We start from the raw sequence: 24,840 nt of genomic DNA, 5'->3' as shown, positions 1-24,840 counted from the left end.
CTGGAAAAAAGCTGTAATCCCAATAATTTCATTTTGTGTCCATTTTGTTTATTCTCCTGAATTTACAGATATAGCAACTGCTTGCTATTCAAAAACAGGTGCAGAGTTCCATGCAACTTTATTGACCCAGTGCAGTGAAAGTTTTTTTGTCAGAAAGATACAAATACTACCATTCCAGGTTGGCTAGATCCATTTATGTGTCCAAAATAATACAGATTTCTGGCCAGTAATTGTTAGCCCTTATACTGGGTTTGTAGAACAGACACCTCTTCACATATGGTTTATTTTTGTGAAAAAGAATGTTCACAGAACTCACTCTTCCATGTTTCCCAAAGAAAAATGTGCCTACACCATATGATAATAGAATCTTTTGAATTAGAAGAGACATTAAAAGGCCATCTAGTCCAACTCCCCTGCAGTGAACAGGAACACCTACAGCTCCATCAGAGTGCTCAGAGCCCCATCCAGCCTGACCTTGAGTGTCTGCAGGGACGGGGCTTCCACCACCTCTCTGGGCAACCTGTGCCAGTGCCTCACCACCCTTATTGTAAAAAACTTTTTTATGCCCAATCTAAATCTCCCCTCTTTTAGTTTGGAACCACTGCCCGTTGTTCTGTCACAACAGATCCTTCTGAAGAGTCTGTCCCCTTCCTTCTTAGTCCCCCCTTAGACTGAAAGGCTGCTCTCAGGTCTCCCCAGAGCCTTCTCTTCTTCAGGCTGCACAGCCCCAGCTCTCTCAACCTGGGCTCATAGGGAAGGTGTTCCATCTCTGATCATTTTTGTGTGTATATATGCTCCATTGAGAGAAGGTAGATATGAAGTACACTGATTATACTTTATGCAGTGGAGAAACATTTCTCATACCACCTCAAATTGAATACCACATTCCCTTCAGATATATAAGCATTGATAAGGTCCCCCTTCAGTCTTCTCCAGGCTGAACATTCCCAGATCTGTCAGCCTTTCCATCCTTCCCCACTGCACTGGAAGTTGCTTATTCCCAGTGCTAGCCCTACTGTGGGTGATCCTCAGTGCTTTTCACTGCAAAGTGCCTGCTTGAAGGTAATATATGAAAAATCTAGAGAGCAAATACTTCCCATGCCTGCTAGCTAATGGCTACATTTCATTCTCAAGGGATGAAAGTTTTCTAGACACTGTCTACTTCTGTGAGCACTGATAAAAACTGTGTAAACACTGTAAAATACTGTAAACTACTTTTCCAATACTACAATGATAACAGTGATTATGGGCCCCATACCATACCAAACTCCCACCGAAGTTAACAAAAAACTCCCATTTTAAGACTTAGGCTGCCCCTAAAAAGACAACACTGATCTTTTTGATGATGCTGACATTCTTGTAGATGAGCATCTCACCAGCTTCTGAAATCTGCAGAAGCATTGCACTTGAGGAACTGCAAAGTTCTTGTACAACCGGACCTACATTTCTCTAGGTAGATTTCCATGAGTGACTAATGCTGACAGTAGCACATTGACTCTTTCCTTATAAGAGTTGAACACAACTATTTAAGACTAAAGATTAACTTCCTCAGAGTTCAAAACTGTTAATTTGTCAAATTTGAAAACTGAGGGCAAGTTTGGCCATAGCTGTTAATTAACTTATATGATGGCTATCAATATTTTACTTTCCTGGGATTTTTCCATTTTGAAGACATTGAAAGAAAACTGCATTGCTAATAAGACTGAGAGGATGGAAGGGTTTTGTTTTACCAAATGAGATGGTCTTTGAGTCTCAGTCCTTTCTTAATTTGTTTAGGAATCCGAATTGCAGTATGTTGTTAAGTATACACATATAGATTATAGATGAACTTCTGGAGGTCAGAAGCACTGAAAAAAAAATACTGCTATTTTCACTCAGCATACAAATTTGTTGAGTACAAGAAGAGAAATAGTTCTTTGCAGTAATTCAATGATATTTTTAAATTGATGATTATGCATAGGATTCTATAGGTTTTAAGTTGTGCCAGGTGAGGTTGGATATTAGGAAAAGATTTCTTCTCAGAAAGTGTAGTGAGGTATTGGATGAGGCTGCCCAGGGATTTGGTGGAGTCACTGTCCCTGGAGGTGTTCAAGATCTGTGTGGATGTGGCACTGCTGGATGTGGTTAGTGGGCATGGTGGTTGGACTAGATGGTCTTAGTGGCCTTTTTCAACACTAATGATTCTATGATTCTCCATGGCTGTCACATGTGGCTCAATAGTAGTTGGGAAAAACAAAGTTATTTTAAAAGAGAAGCTATTAAAAATCAAGAACGTCAACATTTTGAATTGAAAACATACTCTGTAAGCATGTAGATTGTCTTTTGTTGAAGCAAATTGATGTCTTACTGATCAACCAGTGGCAAACTCAGGCATTGTCAAATAGTGCTACATTTCCAGCCAAAATGGATGAAAAGAGATTTGTCCGAAAGTTATGCATGCATGTAGGTTTGTTAATGAAAACAAGGTGGCAAAATGTACATCTTCTATATTGTGCTAATATACTCTCGATCTGAAAAGTGACAGTGCTTTTTATGACAGTATTAATAAAGTGGGCAGCCAGTTGGGTGCCTTTGGCACACATCGAGGTTGCTACTCACATCCATACCAATTGCAGAACACATCTGTATGAGCTCTGAGCTGAGGTGTTTATCACATTGCTCCTTCCCCTGGTCCCTCCCCTTGCCACCAGGAAAATCATCAGTCTTGCTATGTGCCAGTGTGATAAATCAGTGAAATCCACCATCCTGGATGGAAGTCAGCAGCCATGGCCAGGGAATCCAGCTGTACGCTCCAAGGCTGTTCCTGCTGAGCGCTTTGTGCCCACTGTGTACTTTGACACTGGCTTCATGTGTTCATAAGGACCGATTTCCAGAGAGGTGACGACGCATCCCAACTGCAATCATTTTCATTTGCTTGTGGGAAAGCAGTGCTTTGCTTTTCCCGCATTTTCCAATGTACCGCAATATGTCCCCCAGAGGTACAATGGAGTTCAAACACTCTTTATTGAAGCAATGAATTTAGCATGAGGCAGATAATGCTCACAGTCTTTTTAGCTTACAAATTCTACAGAAAGCTGGTAGTCTTTCCTGCATCTGTATGTTTTTTTAGTGGTCTCCATTTGTTGCATGTTAATTTGAGCCATCATTAAAAAGGAGTACGTCACTTTTTCGTTTTCATAGACATTGATTGCACATCTAAGCAGATAACAAATCCAATAGTTTTGTACTCTGAGCTGGTTGTCTAGAGTGAGTAAACAGCCATTCAGGAATCAGCTTGATTTAATGACTTTTAAAAGTGGGGTATCAATTCCTTTAACAGTGACTTCTAAAAATAAGACTAAATTAGTGAAACAGTAAAATCTCAATTACCTGAAAGTCCAAATACCTTATCTAGTAAATACTGATTATTGTTTTCCATAAATTCAGTCCCACAGTTACATAAAATGTTCTCACCGGTAGTCATTCTTGTGAAGGTCTTTGGGTTTGCAGTCTCAAGACACACTTCTCTGTGCTAACAGGCCGACTGAAAGTAATTTTAAAGAAATCTTCAATTTAGGAACTAGCCTTTAATCAGAATGGCTACAAGGGAGGGCATGCAGCAGCAGAGTGGAATAAAATAATCCTGACTTGCTGCCCAGATGGCAAAGGCTGTTCAAGTATTTGCGAGTTTCAATTATTTCAGTTGCTGAATTCTTTCTCCTCTGCACGTACTTCTTTGTCTTTGAAAACATTTCATTGAAAATGTAATATACATCATTAGTATATTGCCATACGTATGTGAGTGTACATATACACAGCATATTGTGTAAACAAAACTGGAATGTGTCTTTATGAACTATGCATACCCGCTTCCCTACGTAGTCCTTCTGTTGTGTATTCTCACATTCCAGTTGTTACTGTCATGATTCTCCAACAGGAAGAAAGCAGTTCTCTGTATTTATAATTGATGTAGCTCAAAGTGATGCCTCAGAAGCTCATTTTGTTGGTTACAGTGCAGGAGCAACTGAACCATGTGTGCTGTGGGTAGTGTGTGCTATCTAGCCACCAGAGATGCAAGGTGGCCAGGTGTGGGGTGGCTCAGACGTTTATGTGTGTGTGCCTGGGGGGAAAACAGGAACATATCACTGTGTAATGCTTTGCATTATTCCAAAAAGGGAGAATGAAAAACCTATTACAGGTTGTTTTGTTGTTGTTGTTGTTTTGTTGTTTGTTTGTTTTTTTAACTACAGAGAAAGGTAGCAAGTAATGAAGTAATGAAAACAAGACATTTGTTTCTAGTGCCTGTTTATCTAAAATAACAGAGGTTAATTATTAAACCTTTTGCTTGGTCGCTTACTTGTGCTGCTGATGCTTTAATCCTGGGTCACAGAAAGTTTAAGAGTGCTTTGCACCAGAGACTTACTTCTTTTAGCCTCAATTTTTCCACACTGAAAGGATGTTTGGAGTTTTGCTGCTTGCTTTCTCTGTAGTTTCTGTCGCTTCTGCTGAGCTCTGCAAGCCAGGTAAGTTTTGGAGCTGCTGATTCCCACCCCTCCTGAGGGAAATCTAGCTCTGAGTGTATTCCTGCACAGCGGTCAGCTTCTTATGTTTTTAATCTAGCTGGTTGCCTCCAGTTTGAATACAGAAACTCTGAGCATTCACTTTTCTGAGTGCAAATGAAGTGCAGATGTTGTTCTTACCTGTTCTAATGAGGTAGGGGTAAACCTGACTGAAAATCTGCAGGGCTGCTGCATGTTTCATGCTATTAGCTTCTAGTTCTCCTAACCGGTTAATCTGCTATGGCAACTTTAAATCTGTGGTTAGTAAAATAATTAGAGAAGTAAATGATTTAAAATCCCATCTCGTCTGAATATCAATACATTTACCTTTTTTCTCTTTGTGTCAGATGCACAGAATGCTTTCAAAGTGCGGCTTAGTATCAAAACAGCTTTGGGAGATAATGCAGTAAGTAAAGTATCTTCACATATTGTTCCTAACTAAATATCTGTCAAAATAGAACTAATGCACACTGTACACTTTCTGAAGGCAGCACAAGCAATTTGTTCTGAAGTATTAATTGTAATAACTTCTCAAGTCGTGACATTTGACCAGCGTGCTCCTTAAGATGACGTTCTTTATTAAAGTGTAAAGCTTGTCTTTTCTTGAAGATAATTTTCTGTCAAAGTCCTTTTTTTCTCCCCTGCTGGAAAAACAGTAGAGATGCTGCATTTTGTGCACGAGGGACACTGTAAATCTAAGTCTGCATTTTGGGAAAAGCACTCCTGCTTGAGAGAGCTAGTTGTAAAGTCAAGCATGCCTGAGATGATAAGCTGGAAAAGATTTTTAGGTCTTTATGAAATGGGATTTTATGTCAGGCTCTCAGGCAAGTGTGATCTGTAGAGATCATTCAAGCATATCTGATCAATTTCCTGCTAATGTAGGTTTCAGATAGTGCCCTTTCTTCTCTGCCTGTGGTGCACAGGTTAGTCTCATGAGGACTGAATGCTTTGTCTTAATTAGAATCCTTTCACTTAATGTAGAACTTCTGGGATGAATAATAGGGGGCTGTAATACGCAGAAGTTTGGGAAATTAGGTGGCCAAATGGTCCTTCCAGTTCTAAAGTGCTATGAGATACAGAAGAACACGGTATTTCATTTGCAGTATTGAATTCTTGCCACAAATCTCCAGTGTGTTACAGTGCTTTGCATAAAATTAGATATGAAATATCTTGGACAATAAGCTGCACTGGAAGTCTAGTGTTTGATTATTAGTAGTCCTGGAAAATAAGATGCCATAGAGTAGGTGTTAGAAGAGACTGGAAATATGAGAATCACCCTCTGACCACAGAGGCCATTCAAAAACGACCTTGAAATATTAGATAATTCAAACTAACATTAGCAGGGTACTAATTCCACTGGGAACTTTATAAACCAGATAAATTTAAAAGAAATAATCAAGATACATACTAAAGTACTTGTCTATGGAAATTAATATTGAAGTCAATCCTCGTGGGTGAGAGATTTTAATTAAAAAACGGTGCGAGCCTGCATTGTTTAAAAATTTATTGAAATAGTGTAATCCTGTGGCTGAAAATACGTCAAAATCATTAATGAAGCTTCTTATAATAACTACTAATATTTTTTTAAATCTTGGTTCAAAACCTTAGGAAATAATAAAAATGGTTGTTTGCAACAGTGCTGTTTTTTAGTGCTTTTTTTAGTTCTCCAACTATAATAAAAGACGGGAGATTTGTTTGATCATTTATAATTTTTCTATTTTTCATCACAAGAAAGGTATGATACAAATCATTAATCTTAAAGGTACTTTATATTACAAGGGAAAAAAAAGCAATAACTGTGGAGCCTTTTATTGGTTTTTGGTAGATAGATAGTAGTTTATTTCATTTAACAAAATGTATGTAAGACCTGAGAATGAGACAATCTAAAACTTAAACAATGTTTTAGAACATTGAAAGAGTTATAACACTGAAAGAGTTATGGTGCCATACAAAGTTATCCGCAGATAATGAAGAATTTATTAACTTCTGTTAACAGCTAATAGTTCCTTTTCAGAGCCATCACAGTCTTCTTTGCAAATGACTGAAACTGAAAACTGAAACTGAAATTCATTTCAGTTTAAGAATTTGGTAAACTTCGATCTTATTTTTATTTTTAGCAAATAATAGGGTAGGTAAATCTCTCATATATCACAATAGGAGAGAATCAGCTTGGAATATCTTGGTATGATGCTTTGCTGTTTAATTCTGTTTCATTCATTTACAAGTCACTTCAATCTAGATAACAGCAGAAGACCCTGATACCATGATCATTTCACTGTAGGACTGGCAGGATAATCCTGGTTCAGGAGCATAGAAAATAGGTTAGTATAGTTTTCCAAGTGGTTTAATGCATAGCATGCTCTTTGTGTGATGCTAACACAGACAGACACCATTTTTTCATTTGTCCACAAGGTGGGCTGTACTTTTAGGCAGGGAGTGCCATTTTTTGTGTACTAATGTTGGAAATAACAGCTAAAATACAGTAAGCATCTAGCTGTTTTCGTGCTACTTGGTAGTATCGGATGTACATGGAAGAGACATTGCTTGCTATGCACTGGGAGTAAACTTAAAGGGATGATGATTTATGGGACTGTGTCTCCCTGACGATGGCATTACATTTACTAGCAGCTTCTACAGTGGCTGCTAATCATCAGTTGCATTAACAGCAGACAGTTAATTCAGAAGGGCCAAAGACAACCATAGGGAGTACATGTGATGTGTGATGTGTTTCTCGGATATACATGTAGTGCACTAAACATAAACATACCAAGTACATATACTTGAGAGTGTTGTACTGCATTTGTGTCCATGTAAGCATGCAGGAGAGTGTGCTTCATCGTTGTCCATCATCCATCTATTTAAATACAGATGCATTTAAAATTATGGTAAATAGTTTTATGGCTTATACCTATATTTCTTCCTCTACTACGTTGTCTCTTTGTCTTTTAACACTATTGCTGACATTACTGTCATGTTTTCATCAGTGACATGGGATCAAAATACAAGCTTTAAAATATTTTTATTCAAACTGTCCCTCTTTTGCTTTCAGTTTAAGCTCCCAGACTGGCACACATCACACTGTAATTACCTCTCTTCCTTCACAAGGCAGGAGTGGTGAGTCAGACCCACAATTCCCAGAACTGCCTATGGATTTTAATGCTGGTTAAGTAGTCTATTGCTCAGCTCTGTGGTACCTGTCTGGTCATATCTCTACCTATTTCACCTGTTTTCATCTGTTTAATGATGATAAATATGATCGGCTTTTTGCCCTTTAAATGGCTGCCTCCTTCCCTATTCAGGTTCCCAGTCTGCAGAACGTCAAAGCAAAATGTGTGATGGTGTCTGGAAGTTGGATCCCTCCTTGTTTCTGCAGAGAAACTGCAGCAGTTCCATACATCCAAAATCAGAAATTAAAAAGCAGAATTAAGATTTGGCATTTTCAGTTGTGTTTGCTTACTCTACTCCTGTTCTTTGAGTGTGTTATAAAGTATGAAAAAGTAGTCCCAGGTTGTTATCAGGGTTAAGTATCCACACTATTGGATTTCTGGTTTGGATGATTACAGTGCAGATTTTTTTTAATGCTGAAAGTTAAATATTAGATTTGTGTTCTGATTGACTGAAGAAAACCGCATCGAACCTCCACTAATATCATTCCAACAAACTATTAATCTTTGTAATCTGCTGAAAAGGAGAAATTCAATCAGTGAGTCATGGTCACGGCTATTGTTATAAAAATGTAATACGTGTAGTTTTTGCTGGTCATTAGAATTGCATATGGGAATGAAAGCACAGGGGAACCAAGTGAAGCTTTCTCAGAAACGTGAAATGAGGGCAGCATGATTTTTCAGCAAGACAACACAGAAGAGTTTTGGGAGCCTGTATTTTATTTGTTACTGAAGGACAAAGGATGCTTTTTTCTTTCTTTCTTCTCAAATTTGATGTCGTAATTAGTTGACTCTATCTTCATGCTTATAATTAAGAACAGCATGCAGCAATGAGGCCATAATCTGTTTGTTGGTTGTTTTGTTTTTTTTTCCTTGTGTCCTGACATCCATTTCCCAGAGCCTGCCTTCAACGTTATCTTTTTTGTTTACTGGCAGAACTAAATGGTCTTTGAGAGTAGATTTAAACCTTCTTCAATGCTGCTCATCCACAAAAGAAGCAAAGCTATAGGTGCAGTTATGTTGGGAGAATTCTGGTAAAAAGCCTGGTCTTTGATGTAAGAAGCTTTACATTTCCTGTTTGGCCAGGGTACAGAAACATTCAATTCATTCATTTTTTTGGAAAAGTTCTTTTCACTTTGTATTGCACTTTACAACAAACATTAGAAAAAGTTGCTTCTGCACACTAAGTACTAGGCAGGAATTTATTTTCATAGCACAGTCAGTGAATTTATTAATTTTCTTGATCTGTATGATATTTCAAGTTCAGTGACTCTTTTCCCCCTCTGTCCTGCCAGCACTGGAGCTGAAACTGATGATTTTCCATCTTCTTTTACAGTATGCCTGGGATGCAAATGAAGAGTACCTCTTCAAGGCAATGATGGCTTTTGCAATGAGAAGATACTCCAGCAAGAACACAACTCAGTAAGCATCTACTCTGACTTGCATTACAGCTATTAATGATGCATGTAGCAGTACACCTCTGCTGTACTGAGGTGTAGAAATCGTTATTTACAGCTTCTAAAAGCCAAACGTGCCAGCGTATTTCTTCAACACTCAGTTGTATGTTAAATTTTGCACTCTCTATCTTAAGCAGCATTCAGTCTTTGAACCAGTCTCCCCTCTACTGCTCTCAGTGGGGTTGTGCTAATTTACTCTATCAGAATCTGGCCGTAAGACACAATTACCTTCTGGTAACCACACTGAGAGGAGGAGCAGGGGTCCATCAGCAAGGCTGAGCAATGCGGTACAGATCCTTGAATAAGCAGCTTTGGTGCACATTTACTTGGTGTTCAGCTTAGGCAGTGTGCTGAGGATAAGCTGACTCAGAGGGCTGAAAGGTGGATAGCTGCGCTGGTGCTGAGTTCTGCTAAGGTATATCCATCTCTAATATTACAGTGGCTGAGTTACCTATCATCAGAATGTTTCATATGTTGCAGTTCAGACATAGATCAGCCATTAATTGGTTTGGGATTAAACCTACCCTAAGGCATTGAATATTCTTCTCAGGCTTCTGATCATTGCAACTTACGAAATTAGATGCCAGATCAGCAGACCATTTAGCACGCTGTTTCTTCAGTATGTTCTTCCCTTTCTTAAACAAGAAACCTCATGAGTGTATTCCTAGAGGCTTATTATTTTTTCATTGTTTTTCAATCTAAAAGGAAAGATTTATGGCTCTGGTACGTTAATGAGGATAAGGTTTTCAATTTACTCCCTGAAAAAACTGCTTCAGGCCATCAATGCATCAGATAAAGCATATTGCATATTTGCCAAGACATTAGTTATCTTCATTCATATGATGATTATTGTGGTTGCTGCATTTTCTCTTAAATAGAAGGTGCTCTCCCTGCTCCATGTCACAGAAGTGTTTGGTTCCTTGCTGTTTTATTTGTATTCCTTGGAAGGTGTCTCATTTGAGCAAGGAGCCATTACGCCAAGATTAACACAAATAGTCAAGTATATTTCCACTGCACACCTGCAAAAATGAGATCAAGATACCAGCTAATCAAAGGTTATTATGCAGGGTTGTTTTTTGTGGGTTTTTTTCCAGGTTTTCAGGAGAGTTTTTCTTCTGTCTCTGATCCGTAAAAGCTTGCTTCTGTATATCCATTTTAGTCCCTGGTCCTCCTTCTAAAATTATTGTTCTGTTCCCCCTTCAAAGCCATGATGCTTTTACCTGGCAAAATCCTATGTCACATGCCACTGAACTTTACCCTCTTCAAGTACTGCAGCTGTCTGCAGACTCAACTAATTTTAGAACGTTTGGTGTAGGAATGGGAAAAGTCAAACCAGTATGACAGGAATTAAAGTTTTAATGGATGGTTTATTTATGTGTTCTGGGAAGTCACAACATTTGTTCTCCTTTAACTCCTCCCAAGACAAATTTTCCTATGGACAACTACGATAATGGCAGTCTTACTCTGATTTGGAGGTAGGCTTGCATGCATCAACACTTTCCTGCTACTGAGTTTTTCAAAGGAGAGCTCAGTACAATATTTGCAAAAAGGTATGAGCATCTTCTGCCGCTTCTAACACAGTACAGGATTTCTTCATGAGGTATAATTTTCCAGGTAAAACTGATAGCTTTTCTAGGACTTTCAGATACCTTTAGGGTCATATGTAGACAGCCAATGTATTGCTATGCAGCTCTGGTATCTTCTAAAACTTATTAGGCAGCAGTCTGAAGATTTTCCTACCCATAGGTCTCTCCCAGATCTCATGAGACCTCAGAGTTTCCCTTCTGTGACTGAGAGCTTGTTGACCTCCCAGTATACCCCAAATAACATGCTTGTTTCCATTATTGGAAATAACATTCCTCTTTCCTAGCACTGTGGCTGGCAAGAGGCATCTGGGTACAGAGAAAGGAGCGTTGTCCATCTCCAACCCCTTTGCAGTGGGAATGGCAGTGGGGGGGCACTCATCATCCAGGAGGGAATAGCAGCGTGCAAAGCGTACTGGAGAAGCACTCTCACATAACTGGTATGAACAGTGGCAGGAGCTGGCAGAATGGTGAAGAGAGAAGCAGGAGTGGGAACTTAGAGAAGATGCAAGTACCCCTCATAGTTACAAGGCAGGTAAACCCCAGACTCTACTCAACCTTGATCCCAAAGAGTCTTGCTTTGCTTTAGACCAAGTGAAATCTTATATCTTTGGTCACTAAGAAGTTTTTCTGTTACGTTGTTGGTTAGGTAGAGTTTTTAATCTAGTGAAGTGTGTTTGTGCTACAGGCACTTGTATAGGTAAATACCAGCAGATTTTCTTCATGAGATGTAAAAGTATCATACACACTGTATCTCAGTTTCTCTGAAGTTAATTTCTAAACTAAACTTTAATAAATCATGGAACTGTGTTTAATGTTTGAAAGGTTTGATGAATTGTCAAGGTTGTGTGAAACAGGAAAAAGACACAATCCATTGAGTTACTCAGTAATTATTAATGCAGATAAAATAAAAGTTTATTTTGCAGTTGAGAAATACAAATCCTTTATTTCTTGCTCTCTGTATGACCTTTTGATTCACTCTCACCACATACATTCAAGAACTACCTGAGCCAACCTTTGATCTGTCATTGTTAAAAGATGATCGTCTACAGCCTGTTGTTAACTCTTCTTTCTCTAATCTGTGACTCATTTGAAATAATATGCATCTCTTTTGGGTCTGAGACTCGTTAATCTTTAAAGTAGAAAGAATGTGATCACTCGCATTTAAATGAAAGGATTTGCTTTTGTGTATCTGCTCCCAGTTTGTATGTAAGAAAGCTGCAGTTTTCATTATGGAGTGACCAGAAGTTCATCAGAATTGTCTGTCCTCTTAAGATAGGCATTTTTGGTACTTTAAAAATATTCTGACTACTCAGGACAACAAAATAAACTTCTAGAGATAAAGCTGTTGTATCAACGTGACTTCATGGCTGCTGGTCCTAACAAGGAAGAAAACAAAGGCACATTTGAGAGAACAGATGTGCAGCGCTAGGTGGGAAGAGGCTTGGCATTTTCTGGAGAGCCAGAGGTATACACCAGGGCCTCAGGGCCAGTGCTTTTCCATCAGCTAATGGCTGCCATATGTACCCAGTGCTCTTTCAGTCTTTGGCAGCTCTACTTATCCCTAAGTAATCTTCTAAATGTCCATAAGGATCAATTATGCTGTTTCAAGCCAGGATTCTTCAGGGTTTCCTGCCCTCTCCTCACTGGTGCTCACTTGCATATAGGAAAGGAGATTGATTTTGGGCTGGGAATACTAGGACCAGGATCCTGTCATTTTGATACTACAAATATCCTAAAGCAACTGTGGCGAAAGTCAGCTAAGGAAGTAAACAGATGTCCATATGAATGCTTACAAATACACTTAATTTGCAAAGTGCATGATAAAGTCAAGTTTTTCAAACCTAAACACTGAAAAGGCACAGTTTTCTAAGGCTTCAACAAGCTTTGAGTCAAATCTATGTTCAAATAACATGGGAAAAAAAAAGCATACCTGCTGAAAAGGAGTGGTCCCATTGGTGCTTGTTGAACTAGTCCATTTTGGTGTTTATGCAATCCTCTTTGAACTTCTTGTGAATGGTGTTATTCTTTTTGGAGCCTGGAAGGATTTACAGCATCCAGATTCTGCTGGTGAAAAGTGGCAGTGAAGCTGGGTTTTAGATGCTGATCAGGCAAGATTTTAGGCACAACAGGGAGCAGAAAGGAGGCAAAGTTTCCATATCTTAGTGTGAGCCTTGCTGCCCTATTCTGCTCCTTTTAGAGACAGACACACTGTCCCAGTGATCACTGCCTGCTCTATGTCATACTGAAAGCCTGGGTGCTGTAGGGATGACCTCATTCTTAAGAGTCCCTTTGAGTCTCTGAGGCTGTAGAGAATTACAGCATGTTCTGCCACTCCTTATGCATGAAATGCATCCTTCTATTGAGAGAATGAGCTCTGTTCACTCCTCACTTTTTGAGAACACTTAGAGAGGAATACGCACAGCTATTTTCTACTTGGATCAGTTTTTGAGTGCACCACAGGAATTCCAGCTTTAAGAGCTGCGGCAGTGTGAAGATTTAGGTCCTACTGTTACAAATTCTCCTGATGGAAAACTTCCTCCACAGATACAATTTTAGATATTCTGCGAAGTCAGCAAGAGTTTGTCAGCCACCAGCTAAAAGTAGATCCTTTTTTTTTCCCTCTCCTGTAAATTTTGTGCTTTGCTTTTATTTTGAGAGGAATAAATCTACTTTTATCTTCTGGCTGTTGCCAAAAAACTGATGTGAACATCTTTTAAAATCCCAGAGGATGGCTTTCCTCTTTTATCCAGGAAAATTATCTGTATTTGCAAAATTGATGTTCCAGAGAGGTAAAAGTGGGTATTTCAGCTCTGCAAAATCACTTCTTTCCATTTTATTGCATGTCTCTGTGGAATGTATACCTTTCCTGTAAATGAAAGTTTTTCCTTCCCAAACACACTGGTACCTGAACCACCACCCAAAAAAGCTTGAAGCAATAGGTATAGTATTTCAACAAAATATCAAGAGTGAACTACTGTGAACAAGCCAATTCCTGTCCTGCCAACAGCTATTGTTGTTCTGAGTGAAGAGTATGCATTTATGGGTATCATTTTCTGTCTTACATTCTTTCCTACTTTGTGCTTTCTGCTCTTCAGGCCATCATTGAAGTCCTATTAGCAGTCATTTAATTAAGATTGTAATTAGCCAGCAGATGGCACTACACAACAGAGCTCTGCGGCAGGTCACTGCTAGCAGTAGGGAATTTGTCACCCTGGGAAGGCTCAGAAACTGGAGCAGAAATGTTAAAACTTGCATTTTGGTGATGGACAAATCAAACCTCAAAACCGCAGATGGTAATGGGCATTACAAACATCCCTGTAGTTAACTGGAAGATACAAGACAGGGCAACTTTATTGTGCTTGTGGCCAGGAAGATGGTGGGCAAAGGTGAACAAAGTTTGGGCTGCCCTGTGGAAACAAAAATGGTCTTCATCCTGAGTCATGGGCTATTAGAATATCTGCTCACTGCTTGGATATAGCCAGTAAATCTGGATCCTGAGCCAAAGTCTTTGGGTTATTTGTTAATGATATGGAATTATTTCTTAATTTTTTTTCCATTCTTATTGCTCTAGCTCTCTGTCTTTCAATTGATAACACTTTGGATATCTTTCTATGATGCAAATTATATTCCTTGCCATGCTGTAGTAAACAGTGTCTTTGTAGCAGCTGCTGTATATCACATGTGTTTGGCTGGTTTGTTTGTTGTGTGAGTAAAATTTGAATAGAAAGAAGAACATAAGGGCACCATCTATCCTTAGTCACTATTTACTTACATTACACCTGCACTAGTATTCAATTATTTGGTCTAAATACTTATGATGATGTCATTCTGTGAGATATTTCTAATTATATTTCCATCTTTCCCTACTGCTGGTAGATTACAAGATTATAAGATTACAAAGAAACACACCTTAAAGATATTCTGCTCTCTTTTTATATAGTATGCCAAGAGAAGCTTCATGCCAGTGGCCTTTTGCTGTCAACTTCACATAAAACCAAGTAATCTTCTTTTGAAACATTTGAGATAAATATGTCGTAGCACAAACCAGAGGGCACAGGCCAGTGCCAGTATGATGTTTATATTTAGCCTGTTGACTCCACTCTGTGCCTGACAGTGCAGAAGGATGTCAAAGAGAATAATGTCAGTTTCTTTGTTCTTCCCTCCCGGCTGGTTTCCTCTCCTTCTCTATGAAAGTGTTCCCTATAGGAGGACTGCACTCACTTGAAAATTGTATGGGACGTCAACAGTGTCTAGCTCCTCAGTTGCAAAAAAAAAAATCTTATTTTACTAATGCATTTGCCCAGTGGACAAATATGGCCTTTTCACAGCCCAGATGATTAAGATACTTTTTTTTATTTTTATTTTTAATTGCACTACATGTATGTCCAAGACCAGGCAAGTTTGTAGTGTATTCAGAAATCATTTGAAGACCCACATTTGGTCTCAATAAGCTTAAATTTTTTCAGTCGTACTGAGAAATGAGAAATGCTGTGGATGATGTTTCTTTCTTGAGCATGAATGGTTACCTTTTTTCCCTCTTTAGAAAGCTACTGAATATTTCAATAATTTCTGTTTCAACCATCTGCAGAATTTCCAACGTGCTGCTTTGCAATGTGACGGATCGGGTGTCATTTTGGTTTGTGGTCACAGATTCCTCCAAAAACACGACAACTGTTCCAGGAAGTGAGGTAGAGGCAGCCATCAGGTACAGTTGCTAATCCTGCAGTTTCTCCTTCCTTGCTGACTGAGGACGATTTTTCTTTGGGCTCTCTGCCTCTGTAGGGACAATCTAATCTAAGTAGTTAAAACACCATGCTCTTTCAGGCATGCATGGCTAGCATGATTTGGAACAGTTCCATGGAATGCAATGTATGTGAGCTTTGGCATTCTAACTATAGAAGGAGTCTCTCTTAACACTGGAGCTTTAGGTGAAAACTAGCCATTTCCTGGAGCTGGGGCTGTAAGTTTTTTGTCATGTGCATAGCAGAAACACTGCTGTCATCCAGTTGCTACACTTCCCAGTGAGAGAGCCTTCTTCCCTAGATGACAGAATTCCAGCTTTTGGGGATTAGATCGATGTTATTTCATGTTCACTGCATGCCATGTGAACTTCTATACCAAGGTTAGTGACCACAGGCTCACTTTAGTGCTTGTCAAATGCAAGTTTTCAGATTTAACGTAGAAATAAATGTTTCCATGAGAAGGGCACGTGAACTATTCATGAAAAGAACTGGCTGTGTCCCAGCTTGGCTTAAATAGTCTTATACTCACATTGCTGTCATACTTTTTGCAGCACTTTTTGGAATGCCAGTCGCTATAGTAGCTGAGCATTACTTGTGCAAAATACCATGTGATACAAATCAGTTCACTTTCTACTCAATATTGCATGCTCTAGCCAATAAAAGCAAGAGTGCAGAGAGGGAAAAAGAAGTAATCTGACTCCAGTGGTCTGTCAGAGCTACGAAAGAGGTTTATGGGGATGACTCCCACAAGCAGCATAACTCACGTATCTTTCTTGAGCACCAAGTAGAAAACAGACCTCTTTGTTTTAAGACATTCTGTACTTTGTCTCGAAAATTCATGTTACCTCCATAGAGGTGTAATGCCTAATTCCTGATGAATGACTATGCGTTCTATTGGAAAGATTAACTTTTAAGCTTATGAGTAGATTAAAAACTGTTTCCTACAGAGACACCAAACAATAGCTTCATAGCATTAGTGGAGAAAGCAGATTATTTATTCACTGAAGCTCTCTAACAGTGTTGGAATGCAGGTTTTTTTTTTTTTTTTTCATTTGTGTTATTCTTTGAATCATTCAGAAGCTGATTTATTTAAGTCTTTTATGTGCCCTGTTTGCTGGAGAAATTGGATGCTATTATAGCATGTTTGTTTTTTTAACTGTTGTCTTTCATCCCATAAAGAAGAACATGCTATTAAAAAAGAAAAAAAATCCTGTCTAACTTAGAAAGAAGAAACAAAATAGTCTATAAAGCTATGTTTTTATTCTAGTGCTCCTGATTGCAGGCTTCCATACCAAACCATTATTCTAATTCCTTATACTACGTGGGTATCATGTAAGAATGCTACTCACAGACCAGGATTTTGTTTTATGAGTTTCTTTCAGAAACAAAGAACAAAGAAAACAACCTTTTCAGGGCTCTGTACGAGTCCCAAGATCTTGCATAAATATACATGAGACATTTATGAATATACAAACACATCTGCACCTGTAGTTACCTGAATGTGTTTCAGCGCATAATTCTGTAACTACAGCCATTAGATGAGGGTTAAAAATGCTTACTTCAGCTGCTCACAATGAATCATTTATATTTATAAGGATGAAAATCTCTTTTAATCACAGGTAGCTTACCTTATAATGAGTCTTATAATATGCCAGAGTTTTCAGCCCTCTCCAGGATTGCTAGCTTTCCACTAAGGGTAAGAACTTCCTGCTTAAAAGATAGTCAACATTATGATTTCCAAGAAAGGAATTTGCAAGGATTTTACTTTTGTAAAATATATCCCCTATGTTTTTTACTTTTGTAAAAAATATCCCCTATATCTTACAGGAACATTTCTTAGGAAATACTTGCTCTGTAGTAAATCAATTGAATTGTATACAAGAAAGAGGGTGAATTTTATAACTGCAACCAGAATCTATTAAGACCAATATGTGTAATTTATTTTATCAAAACTTTGAAGCATTTTGCAAAAGCTAATGAAATATATTGCTAAAGCCTTTCCAGGGTGCTTAGATTCAGACCTAAAAGTTGCTGCAAGTGCTCCAGAGTAGCAAATGTGAGTGAAGATACTGAAGATACCCATTCAAGGGTAGAAGTTGTGCTACTCATTTGAAAAAGTGTATTTCTCGAATTTACAGTTTCTCATAATGGAAAAAAATGTGCGAAATCCATTTAGATACATCCTATAAAGAAGGACATTTTGGCAATGGGGATGGATTCTTCTGGACTAAAGCATAATTAGTGCCTCACGGATCTAAGAAAATCTCCAGCAGCAAGAGCAGATATATGTGCTCATAACAGTTAGTATGGTTCTGTTTGAGAAATTAAGTGGCAGTGATCCTTTGATCAGAATCCTCTGAGCATTGCATGGTGGATCTACCAGTGCCATGCAATTGTGGAATGCTGTATGAACAAGATGTCACAGCCACCATTACAGGTTATTGTCTTCAGCATGTAATCCAAACCAGAAACCACTGATTTACTTCAGATCTCATCAGTGTTTTCCAGTTTTTCAGATAAATGCACATGCCAATCTGATGTTCAACACCCTGTAAGCATGTGTTCTCCAGCACCTCATCTATTAGACACTCATCTATGGATTACTGACAAGATCTATGCTGAAGGTGAAGGTCTGTGCAATCTACCAACATCATGTTAGATTAAATTAAACATTAAAGAATAAATCTTTAAAAACCCTGCCAGACTTGCAGCACATACATGAAATTATTTTTTTTCCTATCTTTTTTTATTTATAAAATATCTTTTTGAAGAGCTGTGATGGTTTTTTTTTGTGTGTGTGTTTCTATGAAGGATGAACCGGGACAGAATCAACAGCGCCTTCCTACTGAGTGACAAAACATTGCAGTTCCTGAAGATATCTACAACCTTATCACCTCCTGTTGAGCCCTCCACACCTGTCTGGCTTATTGTATTTGGTGTTGTTCTTTCTCTCATTGTGGCTGGAATTGTTTTCCTCATTGTTTCAGGGATTCGGAAACACAAGAAGTAAGCAGCTTAGCTTTTCTTCTGGTTTAACTGCAAGTTAAGTCAGGGTGGGTGGTTTTGCTTTTCAAATCTACTGATGTATCCTTGCTCCATCCATAGTTAAAGAGACCTTGTGCTCTTTGCTGAGGGTAAGGTTTAAGTTTTATTAGCTGTGAACTAGATGCCTAAGTAATGCTGAAGTATACTGAGAAAACAAGGAGGATAAAAGCTTGATCCTAGCAGCTATCTAAGTAGAGACAACAGCTTTTCAAAGGCTTTTGCTGTCATGTTTCTCAGTGTTTACCTGCTGTAGGTGAATCTCCTCTCACAGACTAGCCAAATAGCTACCAAGGGAGAGCATGCTGTCAGTGACTGCTCCCTTTCCAAGGCTGTAGTGTCAAAACCTGGCATGGCTAAAATGATGCTGCTATAGTTTGAGAAGCCTAAGTAGAAGATACAATAATGATTAAGGTATGGCTGAAGAAGGCCTACCCAGTGAAATGGAGCATCATTTCAGCTACCACTCGCATCCTGATTGTCACACTGATGAGTCTAAGGAAGCTTCATCGTGTGTTACCAAATGTCACTGTTAGCCTAGGTGTTTGCTGTTTGGCCATAGAGTATGAAAGAGATACTCATTTGTTTCTGCTCAGTGTCTGCCTTGTGACAACACTGGCAAACAGGGAAGGCCATTCATTCCTTTTGTGAATGCAAGTCCAACCTGTTGTGAACAGGTTGGAGCAGGCCAGAGGTTAATAGGTGACATTTTTATTCCTTCATCTCTGTTGACTTGGATCTGGAAATAAGAAATGGAAATTTCTCACTTAAGGTGAGATCCTGCCTTGGGAGTGAGTAGTAGTTGAGCTACTTCTCTACAGAGTGAATAGGAATCTACCATAGTCATAGTACAATAGTCTTCAGCTACCATGAAGATTAGATTAAATGCAACATTGTGACTTCAGAAACTGAAGAGAAATTGGAAAAAAGAAGGTGCTTTTTGTTTTTCTTTTTTAAACAACTAGATAGTACTATAATTATTGAATGTATTGTGAACTGTATCCCCAGATATATCAGGGCAATGGAATTACAAGTGAAAAACGTTGCTGAGGTTTTTCCTTTCTGCCTGGTTATCATCCCAAAAAAGATCTCAGAAGAACAGCACTTACTGTGAGGGATAACTAGCGCTCAGAGAGAGATATATAGTCTGAGTCCTTTCAGTTATACTTGCATGTGGAAGAGCTCCATTTGTGTACCTCCTTTGCTGTTGCAGAGAGATTGGACAGGTACTTGAGTCCTATTACAGTCTTTGATGTGATATGGGCTGAGTTATTTCATCCCCTGAATCTAGGCAATCTTGTCTATGAAACTGGAGAATAATGTTTCTTCCTGGAGCCCATACCTGCCCTCTGCATGCCTGTGTAGTGTCACGATTGTGTGACTCTGTGCAGCATCTAGCTCAAAGAGGGTCTTTGAACATTTCACATGAATGTAATATAAATAAATTATGTTAAATATCCACGATTGTTTTTCTAGCTAAAATAATCCTTTATGCTTTATACCAGGCTAAAAGACAGTATTTTCCCTTTCTGTTTTCAAACTAGCTCAACTGAGTTTTGAACAGTCTGTTACACTCCTTTTGCTCCCCTCTCTGTTTCCCTACTCTGTCTTTATGCATAGTCTTTGCTCAGGGTAGAGTCATCCACGGTTGATTTCTAACACTCCTTTCAAATCAATGGCATCTGCAGGCAGAGCTGAGAGAGAGAAAGGATAAAACAAGTACGTATTTGTTCTTCTGCTCACAGAAAGACTGGGAAGGTAAAAGAGATAGTCTGGACTATTTGGCTTTTTGAAAGAAGAGAGAATTTCAAAACTGCTTATCTCTTCTTCAAGTACCAAAGCATGTGGTAAGATGTGAAAAGTCTTCAGCACATTGGTAATGAGTTTTCCTCATTGCCAGCTATGTTGCCTAATAAGCTGTATTGGAAATATGATCTGGAGGACGGTGTTGATTTGTCATAAATCTGGCATTTTGTCTTTACTAGTCTTTAAAATACCAGTTAAATACCTCAGTTGAAATAAGCACCAAAGGACATGCTGCAGACTGCTCATACTCAGGTAGCAAGAAAGCACATGATAGACATCTAATAGAGTGTCAGTAATGAGTTAGACTTGTGTGTCATTTCTTGAACTGGAAGATTTTCTTAATTAGGCTTTCACTGTGCATCACTGCCAACATGTGAAAATCCAGGCCCCAGCTGCTTGCAGCCTGAAGTCATTCGCAGAGCTCCATGTGATTATAGCTATTGACTTTACAGTGAGATCAGATACACTGTCTCCCAATCTCATGTTTATTCTCCTTTAACAACAGCGATATGACTCCCTTCCCTTCCCTTCCCTTCCCTTCCCTTCCCTAGTGGCTATGCTGGATTAAAGTGAGGCATACCCTTTTCCCCTACTTCCCATTTTCAGCTGGGCTTCCCTTTATTTTTCTCCAAGCATCTGTTTTGCAGTTGAAGGCCCTCCTGAGCTGGATTTGATATATATGCCTTGAATAACCCATAATGTTTTCACTTCCCTTGACTTGTTGAGTCTCCCTTTGAACTCAGCAATTCTTAGCTTCTCTGAATTACTACAGCAACAAGTTCCACACATCTTCTACTCCTCTCTTTTCTTTTGAATCTGCACCTTAGTACTGTCTCTGTGTTTTTCTGCCCACACTTTTTTCTGTTAAAGAACCCTCCTTTCATCACTGCAGGAGCAGAAGGGGCAGCCAAAGATTGCCACTACTCCCACAGTTTATTTTTAGCAGGCTTGTAATGCCAAGAATTTCCCAAAGGCAATAAAATTTTATTATTCTTAATATCACCGTTATTAACAATTATACTGAGTCAGGTTGTTATGATTGTCCTGAGTCAGATTGTTACAGTATATGTTGCGGGATAGGAAGAAGCAGTAGAGCTGACCTTTGAGTTTCTTATCCTCTGAAACCGCTGATGCTGCAGGTTGTAAAGTACAGAACATTTTTCCACTATGAACTAGTAGATCTCAAGGTTAGAATAAATCTGGAATTAAAGGAACACTGTGACATGTTGACTGATGTTTCTGTATGATGCCTTCTTGTGGTTTTCATTTTAGGTGATTTTATTTATTATTTTAATATGGTTGTTGTGAGAACTGTGGCACATAAACATGAAAGCTATGCAATCGTTTATTCTAGAAAACAGAAGTATAATGAGATACTGAGTTGGAAGGTGGCTATTAATGAAGTTAGAACTAGAAGTGCAGATTTACAGTGCTGAAGTTCCTGACTTCTGGAGAGGATCATCAGGGAGTCTGAGTGTGTCCGGGTCTCCATCACTGGAGGCTTCAGTCAAAAGCTTATCTGTTTCTAAAAAGTATATCTTAATTTATCCAAATAGGTTGGTTGAAATCTCTGACATATATAACAGGCTAGATTTGTAGGGCAGTCCTTTCTGACTTCAAGCAAAAACATTAAGAGGTTTTTTCCATTTTTCTCCTACACCAACTTTACCCTTCTGTCATTTTACAGAACAAGGAGCCAAATGATGTATATAACATGTTTACAACATTTTCACTCCAGGTTTTCTGATTCCCAATCCTGATCTCAAACCACTTAAACCTGAGTTTCCTGCCCCAGGAACGAAAAGCCTCCCACCTTTTCTGATGTGTTTACAACAGCAAAGAGGCTTTGAGTGCGGCTGCCTGCTTTTGCACTTGTAGGTGGTCGTGAGCTAATGCAGCTAAAGTCAGTATAAGAGCAAATAATGCTGGGAAGCCTCTGCAACAGATTATGCCTTTCAGTACATAACCTACAGTGAGCTTCTGTCTAAGTGTGCAGTTTTCTGTCTGTGAAATCTTGGTGGAGTGCTGCAGGTCAATAGAATAAAACAATTTTCTCTTCCTTGTTTTTAGAAAGAATAAAGAGTCAACAGAGAGAGAAAATTTAGAAGAGAAAGGCGAAGTGACAATAACAATTGAAAATGGGATTCCTTGCGAAACACTGGATTTAAAAGCAGGCCACGTTAATGGAGTCTTTGCAGCAGATGATGAACGGTTCACGTCCTTATGAAATGCTGCCATTGCTATCTGGTGTTCTTTTGAAAGACTCCTGTGCCTACCTTATCTCGTCTCTACTCCTGAATGTCAAACATGAAGACAAGAAAAATGTCCTTTCACTTAATTTCCCTTGAGAGAACCTTTTACTGATAACACATACACTGGAGCTTCCATTACAATGCTTTTGTTTGTGAGCAAAGCAAATGTGAAGACCTCACATTATAGCCATTTACGATTTCAGAAAGATGTGTGACAGAACAGAGCTGAAACCTGCCTTGTGTCAGGCATTTAATTTTAAATGATTATTTAAATGCCTATTGTTGTTTTTTCCTTGATATAAACATGAAACTGCACTATTCTTGACTGTCACAGGGGAGATCATCTATCATTGTCAATTCTGTCTGGGCTTTCTTTTAAGCCATATACAAAAGTTTTCTCTGTAAGCTGACTTCTGTTTGCTGATACACTGTATGCTTTTGGATGGAATAGTGATCAGTGCATGAAGCTTTTAGTTTATTTGGGGGGATAAAAGCTCTCATAGCCTCTGTAAAAGCAGGTTAAAAAATGGCTGGGCCATCTACAGTGTTAAAGACTAGCAAAAATGTGTTTTTCATATTAAAAAGTCATAAATTACATGACCCGGAAACCAAAAGTGGCAATATCTTGAATTTTTTTTTAAATTAAAAGGAAAGGGAGACTTTCCACAGGTGCCTCCTATTGCCAATGGCCCAGCTCTCGTTGACTTTCTAAGAGCATACTGCAATTGTTTGAAAAATTTTCCTTACATTTCTTAATAATAAAATTAAAGCAGATTTCCAAGCTATATAGTGAGCCCAGGGTCAACTGAAATCTTCACTTGGCAGCTGGATAGCTGATTCAGCCCTTGAAATACCAGCTGCTGTTTTTCATACATCATGCCTGGCTGAGGTAAGTGGGCAGAGAGCATTCAGACCTAGGATTCCTAGGTATGTGGCTGGAGGCTGAGAGTATCAAACAATACCAGGCGCTAAATTTTATTGCTGGATTACTCTGTCATCAGCCATATATACAGACTAAGCTGTCTGTGCCCTACTCCTCTTCCTATTTAAACCAGTGATGTATTTCTTGCTGATTTGAGAAGAATTGGGCCTGAGTAAAGGAGAGTTTCATATGTGGGTAATTGCAGACAGAGGATATAAATACATTGAAGTAAAGTGGGACACCTGTTGGTCACCAAATGGCTGCCCACACCACTGGAGGTAGGTTCTGACCATTGGCTATCACATTTTTAGTGTCATGTTTGGATACAATGTTAGAAAACTCATTTGCTTATTTCACCCATAGGAACAGGTTAAATCAGGATAAAAACTCTTTGTAAAGGACCTTCCAGTGTCCTGAAAATTAAGGAAGCTTCTCATGCCCTCAGGTATGAATTCTTTAGCATTTTGGCTGTATCAGGCATCTTTGGCTATCCATTTGGCTTGACTCTGGCTCTGGGGAATGGGGTAAGCAGAATGGGGAGGGGAATGGTGAAACAGCAGGGTGAAACAGGGAGACGGAGCAAGCGGAGTGCAGAGCTGGGTGAGGGTGGGGGGAGGAGGGCAAAATATGAAATAAAACTGTGGTCCCACTAACCATTTGCCTCACTTGGTCTCCTTCTGTGTCCTACTGATGGGCCTGTCTGGACAAGGAATGTGACTTCTCCATGTTTTGGAGGGTGCACTGCTCGCTTCTCAGTTACTGATGATAGCATCTCATCGCTTCAAATAGCGTTCAACAACAAAGATACGTATTTCTCACAGGCACATCAAAGGTTAAGCTTGCTGTTGTTTAAGATCATTTGGGGGAAAGATACAGAGTACAGTCTTATTATTGCTTCCTCAGTCCTTGCTCCCAGGTCTTTCACTCAGTCAGAGTTTTATGTTGGTAATTCCAATCGCATCATTTCCAAACCTTTGCACTCTTCACATTCTTTATATGACAAATAGCTACACTGCAGTATGACCACAATAGATTGCTGTAGCAGCAGCACCTCTGCGATAGCCTGTGAAAGATTTCAGTACGAAGAGCTTAGTGGTGCAAGAGCAACCCCAAGGTACTGTATAAAAACTATCATTGTTCTGTATTCTGTTGTATGAGACCAGAATAAAATTCATATAGTATGACAAAGGACTGAGCATATGTGAGCATACTGCCATGGCCTGAGTGAAGGTCTGATTCAGCCTGTGGCAGTAGTCAGCAATTGGAAAATAGATTGAAAGCCCCTGAGCAAAACACTGTGTGGTGTGGGCTTAGCACTAGTGGCACGTATT

The 24,840-nt window shown here is 39.0% G+C and overlaps 1 protein-coding gene across 1 annotated transcript; it reads left to right on the top strand.

Annotated features, from left to right (window-relative positions):
- Positions 1-4,383: 4,383 nt before the first annotated feature.
- On the top strand, positions 4,384-24,121 carry CLTRN (collectrin, amino acid transport regulator). Its single transcript, XM_042868475.1, has 6 exons — positions 4,384-4,502; positions 4,886-4,944; positions 9,039-9,124; positions 15,334-15,450; positions 18,299-18,493; positions 22,406-24,121. Exons 1-6 carry the CDS (start codon positions 4,436-4,438, stop codon positions 22,560-22,562), a joined length of 681 nt encoding a protein of 226 aa, XP_042724409.1. The 5' UTR covers positions 4,384-4,435; the 3' UTR covers positions 22,563-24,121.
- Positions 24,122-24,840: the final 719 nt, after the last annotated feature.

This window comes from Lagopus leucura, unplaced genomic scaffold (assembly GCF_019238085.1).
Source record: "Lagopus leucura isolate 7727_CA_CO unplaced genomic scaffold, USGS_WTPT01 Super-Scaffold_100001, whole genome shotgun sequence".
NCBI lineage: Eukaryota > Metazoa > Chordata > Aves > Galliformes > Phasianidae > Lagopus > Lagopus leucura.
This window is presented reverse-complemented; position numbering and strand designations above follow the sequence as displayed.

Coding starts and splice junctions, on each gene's coding strand:
- CLTRN (XM_042868475.1), top strand. CDS start 4,436: ATGTTTGGAGTTTTGCTGCTTGCTTTCTCTGTAGTTTCTGTCGCTTCT. Junction 9,125..15,333: donor TCCAGCAAGAACACAACTCA/GTAAGCATCTAC, acceptor AACCATCTGCAG/AATTTCCAACGTGCTGCTTT. Junction 18,494..22,405: donor GGGATTCGGAAACACAAGAA/GTAAGCAGCTTA, acceptor CCTTGTTTTTAG/AAAGAATAAAGAGTCAACAG.